This window comes from Poeciliopsis prolifica, unplaced genomic scaffold, assembly GCF_027474105.1.
Source record: "Poeciliopsis prolifica strain line A6 unplaced genomic scaffold, Auburn_PproV2 SCAFFOLD146, whole genome shotgun sequence".
NCBI lineage: Eukaryota > Metazoa > Chordata > Actinopteri > Cyprinodontiformes > Poeciliidae > Poeciliopsis > Poeciliopsis prolifica.
In genome coordinates, this window is record NW_026562521.1 from 41,835 (window position 1) to 50,000 (window position 8,166).

Below are 8,166 nucleotides of genomic sequence, written 5' to 3' on the forward strand. Positions count from 1 at the left end.
CTTAGAGAAGATGAATCTTTTACATTTCAAGATGTCTGAGACTTGTGTGCTGAAGAATGAGGGTTGGATCCCGACACCCTCAGAAAGACCCAGTGCTGCTGCGTCACCATTAACATGCAGACTGGTGTCCTCCAGCATCCATTTCAAACACAGGAAAATGATCTAACTTAACTGAAATGTTGAATGAACGGACTCTGAGCTGTCGGTAAGAATCCGTTACATTAATTCTGCATTTCTGAGTATAAACTGGATTTTTTGGGTAAATTGGTGCCGAGTCAATGAGCCAAACTGAAGTCGTGTTTTGGCTAAAGGACGCAGAAATCTTCCACATCTAAAGACTGAAAACAAAGGACAAGCAGACTGAGAGTCCACAGTTTTGAAAAGGCGACCATGATGTCAGCTGTGAACTACTTTCAAATCAATTTGTACTTCTGTGTTTGATTTTAGCTTCATTTAGAAGGACTGATTGGTTTCACATGATCTCAGTAAGAGATGAAGACGAGGGTCTGCAGGAGAAGAAAACATGGCTGCAGGGTTTGTCAGTTTCTGTGTTTTATTGAAGATCAGCTGGATCAGCCAACCGCTGAGCACGCTCAGTTGGCAGCGATGGTCTGGTCGACCCAGGCGCGCAGCTCGGTGACGCGGGCGTAGACTCCGGGGGAGTTGGTGCTGCAGGTGCTGCTGCCCCAGGACACGATGCCCACCAGAGTCCAGGCTCCGTTCTTCTCACAGACCAGAGGACCTCCAGAGTCACCCTGAGGATCAGAGCAAAGAAACCCAGCAGGGCAATGAAACCTGGAGCTCAAACTGGATGGACAGAACCGGGTCCAAACTAAAGTCCCACCATGCAGGAGGAGGCTCCAGCTGCTCCGGCGCAGATCATCAGGTGGGTGATATTGCTGCCCCAGTAATTGCTGCAGTTAGCATTGGTGAGGAGGGGCAGAGCGGCCTGCTGCAGCAGGGCGGGGGTGTCGGGGCTGCAAAACACACAACAGTTGCAACAGTTGCCAGAACATCAAAGTGATACGGGAACAAGGGCTCCATCTGCTGGCAGAGCAGCAAAGGTGGTAAAAGGTTCAAGGTTGTCCTGTTTTCTCTTGAACAGCTTCCTGTGCAGCAGAATAACTTCTGTTCCAGTTTAATGTGCTCAGATGATGAGATGATGCTTCTTTCTCCCTGGTGGTAATCAAGAACCAAAACAGCTTCTGATCTGAACAATCTAAGACATTTCATTCAATTCAGTGGAATAAAGCAACATGTGGTCACATGACTCCCCTGCTGGATGCAGGGTTAGGTTGGGTCCTTTGCATTTAACTGGTGTTGGTTAAAAACTGGTGAAGCGCCTCAGGGAGCCAGAGCTCTGTGAGCGTCAGCGGCTGTTACCGTTGTAGCGGGTCAGACCCCAGCCAGAGGTCACGCACATCATGCCTCCGGGGAAGTTATCGGAGGACTCGGCCAGGCACACGGGGGAAACCCGCATGTTGAGCTGGGCGGGGCTGGACAGCTTGATCAGGGTGATGTCGTTATTGATGGTGTAGCTGTTGTACTGGGGGTCTGAACACCTGGGGGGGAAGTGGCATGTTTAGGAGCGGCAGGTCAAAGGTCAGAGGATGTGACGTGAACGGTCTCTCTTACCTGGCTAGGAGAAATCACCTGGACGCTCTCTGCGTTGGAGGAGCGGTCGTGCTCTCCGAGGACCACGCGGTGGCTGGTCCTGCAACACAAACAGTTTGATCTCCTCTTCTTTGCTAAAGCAGACCTCAGGTGTGCGACGCTTACCTGACATTGCAGTGAGCAGCCGTCACCACCCAGTTCTCGTTGATGAGAGAGCCTCCGCAGAAGTGGAAGCCAGTGTAATCCTGAAACAGAGGCAGGTCCCATTTTAATAGCTCTGCATGTTGTGAGAACTTTGCAGCCTGACGAAAGGCCGCGCAGGTCGGAGGTCGGCTCAGACACGCAGCTGCTGAACTACGAGGAGTCGACGGCTGCACGTCAAGGTCGCCGTTTGACGGCAAAGAGTGGCTGGGTTGGCGTTTTCCAGTCCTGGAAAAAATCAGAGGCTGGATGCGTTTCTCCTACAGCAGCGTGTTTGCGTGTGTGACTTCTCGTCCGGCCTAGTCAGACCTGGATCTGCTGACGTGGCCGTGAGGTCGGCGGTCACAACGTCACAGGCTGGTGCAGAGCATGCCAAGATGCATGGAAGAGCAGCAAAGCAGGATTATTCCACCAAACACTGAGGAGCATGCAGTCTAAGAAAGATCAACTTTTTGAGGTTGGAAAATGCAACATTTTTGTCGTCTCCACTCATTTATTATTGGCTTCACATGTACAAATCAACATCCTCCAAAGTTGAGAAATGATCACATCTCCTTAGAGTTGTTGAGTTTAACTGGTGATCTGCAGGAGGATGAGGTACCAGCAGTGGTTCAGTTAGAAAATATGTCTATATCACAGATGATTCCTGAAAGGAGGAGAGCATCCCTGAAGCCAACAGAATAAAGGATCTTTGTTTGTGGGAGTTTACCTGAAGAGACACCTGCCAAGGCCAGGAGTGAGGCACAGCCTCCTCGCCGTTCACAATACGAGCGTAACCGCTGACGACGGGAGTGATGGCAGGTGAGCCGCAACCTGATGACATCATCATTACATCATTAGCAACAAGGATTAGAAACAAACTCCTGACGTCTCAGGAAAATGACGTGTTTCCTCTCCCTTCAACAGAAGCTGGAGGTCTTTCTACGTTGGTAAGCGGTCTGCAGACGCGCTCGTCTCTGAGCCACTCTGCTGATGAAGGTTGTCTCACCGTAGGCGGCGCCGACGAAGGCGAGGCAGGAGAGGATCCACAGGAAGGCCATGGCTCGATCATGTCCACTCCCTTTGGGCCCGCTGCTTTTATACATCAGCGGAGCGACATGATTGGACGGGACAGCAGGGACATCTTATCAGAAGACAGTGGGAGTTTGGACAGGTGTGGGTATTTTTCCACCTGAAGAGGCAGGAACACGAAGGTCAGAGTGAGACTCAGACCATAAGCCTGGAGCTTGAATTAGTCAAATCAAACTGAAGCTGGATGTCAGTTCATCACTGAGTTCTGAATAAAAAGCCACCAAATAATTGGAGCTCAGAGCCTTCATTAAGTTCTATTGAAGCATCTCCTGTAGGAAGAATGATTCCTTGTAAATTATTTATAGGTTTAGGTTGGTAGCAGAGAAAAGTTTATATGAATAGATCCAACATAACAAGAAACATTAAAACAAAATTTAAGTTAAACACAGTTATCATAACTAAGCAAACAGAAATCATTTTGTTCAGACAAATAAATCAACCATGAAAGGTTTTGGTTCACTGGTGTCTTCAACTCCAGCAGCAAGTCAGTCACCCTGGAGAGGAGGTTAGGGTTTGTTTGGGTTGGGGTTGGGGGGAATAGTGAAATTTCAGAGCAAAACCTTTTAAGGCATAAATAAAATAAGTTTCTAAAAGGAACAATGAACCTGTCCCAGTAGGTTCAGAGGAGAGCCTTTAACTGCTCCATGTTGTCACTGTTGCAGAGGTGAATGATAAGGAAGGTTCCAAGATTACAATTCTAAACCTGAGAATTTTTTAGTTTTAGTTTTTAAACCCAGGGAGTTGGGTTGGGGTAACCGGGACCAGAGCTAAAAACAACTTAGTCCAAGTTCATAATCAGGAAACAGGAAGGCACATATCTCAGTTGCTCCTTCAGTTTGTAAGTAAGTGCGACTCAGAATTTAACAAGTGTACCTTTGTACAAATATTAAGTTTTCAACATTTTATTTTGAATTAGGGAATTTTTATGATTATTGTTTTAAGTTCAACAAAATTGTGTTAAAGTGTATCATCAGCTATTTCCAATAAAATAGTTGGATAAGTTTGGCGTTTTCTGAAAAGATGTGATGAATATCTATTAGTTTAGTAGAATAAATTCAATATAAGTTCTGAATAGATAATAATAACCATAATAATAAATAAATGAATAAAAATATCCTTTACAAAATATTTATACAATTGTCCAGGTTTCCTTAAGGCATTGGAGAAACAGCTTTGGTTTAAAATAGTCATGTGTAAAATAGACGAGATGTTGAATACTATTGTTTATGTTTGGTTGCATCTAAAGTGAAATTGTGAAGTAAATAAATGAAGACCCTAATGATGAATGGCAACTTTGGATCTAGTGTTCCCTCGCCTGGACGCAGGTCACCAGGACCCCACCCGGAGCCAGGCGCCTGGAGGTGGGGCACGTTGGCGAGCGCCTGGGGCCGGGCTTTAACCCATTGGGCAGGAGTGGGCATACCCCCCATCTCGGTGCCTGTAGATTGGGGTTTACCCCAGTGGATGAGAGGGAAGCCTCCTCCGCCTACGGGTGGGGGGACGGGTTTTAACTGTTGTTGTACATTCCCCCTTTTGATCTCTTTAAAAAAGAGATCACCTAAAGTATGACCATACTTACCTGGGAGCAAACACATAAGGATTTAACAGAAAGATTAACATTCCCCCTTTTTAATGTTGAAATAGAATTTTAAAGTAGCACAATAGTACATAAGTTAACCTTTAGGTTAAGATAAACTTAGATACAGATCCAAACTGGGACAGCTGGTGACTCTCAGAACTTACAGAAATTCCTAATCAGAAAGCAGTCTTAGACTCCTTGAATCTCTTTACATAGGGAGTCTGTCTGCCAGGCAATTAACAAATTCCTGAGCATGGTTCAAAAGTTCACTAGGATCTTAAAACTTTTTATAAATAATTTTATCTTTATTAGAATTAACTATATTTCTTTAAGCATGTTTTTAATTAGTTACTTCTTAGATCCAAACTTATAGTCATTATTTAGCATTACATTGTGTGCAAGCTTGGTTAAAAAAAAACCAACTAGTTTCTTGTTGAAGCATCTTGAGGCAGAGATAACGTTCCAGTTCCACGCTGTAAATCAAGTCGGAGCCTGGTACGGAGGTTGGGTCTCAGAGGTAATAAAATTAACATTAAGACATCCCACACAAAGGAAAAGAACACACCTCCTAATGCATATATTTAAATGAGGAGAATACGCAGTCTATAAAAAATGGTTTGTTTCACAGCAGAAGTTGGAATCTCTTTGTGCTGAGTGAGAGTTTCCGGAGGATGCATCTTCTGTTATTCTTTTGTCTTTTTTACTCAGTTCTTTGTCTCTGTTTTGTCATGTCTTGGACTTTTTGATAATCTAGGTGAGATGCTTGTTGTAACATTATATAGTGCATTGAATTTCTCTGGATAAAACTCTGAATATCTGAAGTCTGACGTCGTATGATTGCTCTTTTCTCTCTGCACACTTACACAGACACAGGAATTTGGGACTAAGAATTAATTAATGAGCTAAACCAAGTTATTCCTTTTTAATTCTTAACAGTGTCTATATCTGCACTTGGCACCAGGACACCCTAGGCCGCAGTTCAATGGTCAATTTTGTCATTGTTTCATCTAATCTGAGGCCGTATGTCTTGGACACTCGAGTGAAGAGAGGTGTGGAGCTGTCCATTGACCACTACCTGGTGATGATTGGCTCTGGGGTGGGGGAGGATGTCGGTCAGACCTGGCAGGCCCAAACGTTGTGAAGGTCTGCTGGGATCGTCTGGCGGAGTCCCCTGTGAGACGGAGCTTTAACTCCCATCTCCGGCAGAACTTCAAACTTGTCTCGGGGGATGTGGGGGACACTGAGTCTGAGTGGACCATGTTCATGCCTCCATTGTCAAGGCGGCTCACCAGAGCTGTGGCCTCAGGGTTGTCGGTACCTGTCGCTGCAGCAACCCTCAAACCTGCTGGTGGACGCCTTCGGTGAGGGATGCTATGAGGTGAAGGAGTCCTATTGGGCCTTTTTGGCCTCTGGGACTCCAGAAGCAGCTGATGGGTACCGGCGGGTGGGGGCCTACCGCCCACCAGGGCCTTGCATTGACTTTCTTCCCATACATCTTCGCCCTCCCGATTGGACTATCATGGGTTCATCCCTCATTTCGCCCACAGGGGTACCTTGAACTGTGTTTCTGCATGGCTGTTGCCCTCCTCCTGGCCCCCCCTAGTTTTGAGTTCTTTCCGGTATTATGGCGTCTGATATCCACCGTAGAAAGGGGGTACTGTCATGAAGTGTATTTGTGTACCTACAATGTAAGAGAATATGTCCCACAACCGATTAGATGCCTTAAATGTCAAAGATTTGGCCTCAGCATTCAGAAAACAGCATGGATACCTTACATTATCCATTGCTTCTTCAGTGGAATGTAAGAAGTTTAATATTAATTGGACATGAATTTAAAGTATTTTATTGATAAATAAGAAGTGCCAGATGTTATTTGTATACAAAAACTTGGTTAACCCTCTCCAGGCAGGTGTTGCAGATTTGCAACAACTTAGCCAGTCTTTGCAAGTAATTTGAGCCTGAGAGGGTTAAAATCCTAATTTGAACTTAGAATGTTAAATTCATTTGCTGTTAGATTTAATTGTATTGAAGGTAATGGTTGGATGTGCCATTTTTATTAGACAAGGCCTTTTAAAGAAGATGAGTTTGAAATTGTGCAGATTTGGATAAATGCAGATTCATTTATTGTAATAAATTATTATAATCCATGTGAAAGATTAGAAGTTGATAAATGAAAATAAGATCAGGGACAAAATAGAAATAAAGTAATTTGGTACGCAGATTTGAATGCCCATAGCAGTTTATGGAGAGGGCAGGGAACTGATACAGATGGAGATTAATAGAACAGCTGTTGGAAGATAATCAATTATTGTGTATGAATGATGGGAGGGGAACAAGAACAGATGTACATACAGGAAATTGTTCAGTAATAGATTTAACTCTGGTGTCCAGAGATTTAGATGGATTATATGAGTGAGAAATAGAGCAAGAAATAATTTCTTGTAAGATTCATACTTATAAAGAGAAGGAGGGGGTGGAAAGGCTGTTTTGGAGACAAAATGAATATTTTTTCAATATATGTGTGACAAACAGACGGATGAAGTCAATTTAAATCTAGATATAGAGGGTATAGAGGGAAAGATTAGGGAAGTAATATTGAAAGCAGCAAAAATGATTCCTGTAAATAAAGGTAGGAACAAAAAGAAAGAGGAATCAAGGTCGACACAGGAGTGCAGTGAAGCAATAAGGAAAAGACCTTTTAGAATATTGAAAAGGACACACCATTTTAAAAATTTAACTGAAGATGAAAAAGATCAAGCAGAATTAAGGAAAGTTATTAAGGAGGCAAAGAAAACAAAATGGACAGATTTTTGAGATTCAGTAGGCAGAACAACTATAGCCAACATATGGAATGATTGTCATGAAGTGGTGAGGTAAACGCAGCAGACCCAGGCAAAGTGAAATGAAGTTTTAATGGTCCAAAAAATGACACGGTCCAAAACAGCCCAACAACCAGGCAGCACAACTGAGCAGAAGCTCAACACCGGCAGCGACTGGTGAAACGACCGGACAGACCGCCGTGCAACAACACTCAATCCAGCTGAAAAGTCAGCAAATTTCTGTCCAGCAACTTCTGCAATAAAGCCACAAAGCCCTTGTTAGCTCCTGTCAGACTCGGTGCCCCGTCTGTAGCCACTGACACCAGGTGTTTATTCCTTTTGCTCTTAAACAATTCAAGACAGCCTCACAGACATGTTTGGCCTGTTGGTGGTATCAACTCCATCATTTCTTCTTGTGGCCCAGTAGAGTTTACATAGCGGCAGAACAGCGCTATTTGTTCAATATCAGCTTTGTCTTTGGATTCATCACAAGCAATTGAGCAGGCCACAGCTGACTTGATGTCTTTAATTTGCTGTCTGGTGATGTCTTCTGCCATTTTATAGTTCTGTCTTTGACAGTCTTTGCAGAGAGGGGCATATCCCTGATTTTCTGCACAATTTCACTCGTTTTTAAAGTTCGTGAATAGATGTTCTGAAATCTTAATGAAAGATTCTTTTATATATTTCCCATCTGTGAACGGTTTCCCGTGCCTCACTATTTCCTGAGCGGCAACAAAACTAGCATATGCCCTTGAATTTGCTGACTTCATCCACTTCTTGAAGTGATTTTTGCTCAGATCAGCCTTCCGTGTCAGTGCTGAAACAGCTTTTTTTCTCTCCATCCATCATCCATCCATCCATCCATCCATCCATCCATCCATC

The 8,166-nt window shown here is 44.0% G+C and overlaps 1 protein-coding gene across 1 annotated transcript; it reads right to left on the minus strand.

The window, feature by feature from the left end:
- Nucleotides 1-535: 535 nt before the first annotated feature.
- LOC129355812 (chymotrypsin A-like) lies at nt 536-2,900 on the minus strand. Its single transcript, XM_055025414.1, has 7 exons — nt 2,804-2,900; nt 2,525-2,628; nt 1,780-1,859; nt 1,618-1,714; nt 1,386-1,546; nt 845-980; nt 536-755 (listed from the first exon to the last, which is right to left on the minus strand). The coding sequence occupies exons 1-7, from the start codon at nt 2,898-2,900 to the stop codon at nt 594-596; spliced, it is 837 nt and encodes a 278-aa protein (XP_054881389.1). The 3' UTR covers nt 536-593.
- Nucleotides 2,901-8,166: the final 5,266 nt, after the last annotated feature.

Coding starts and splice junctions, on each gene's coding strand:
- LOC129355812 (XM_055025414.1), bottom strand. CDS start 2,900: ATGTATAAAAGCAGCGGGCCCAAAGGGAGTGGACATGATCGAGCCATG. Junction 1,715..1,779: donor GCTGCTCACTGCAATGTCAG/GTAAGCGTCGCA, acceptor TTTGTGTTGCAG/GACCAGCCACCGCGTGGTCC. Junction 981..1,385: donor TGGGGTCTGACCCGCTACAA/CGGTAACAGCCG, acceptor TTGTGTGTTTTG/CAGCCCCGACACCCCCGCCC.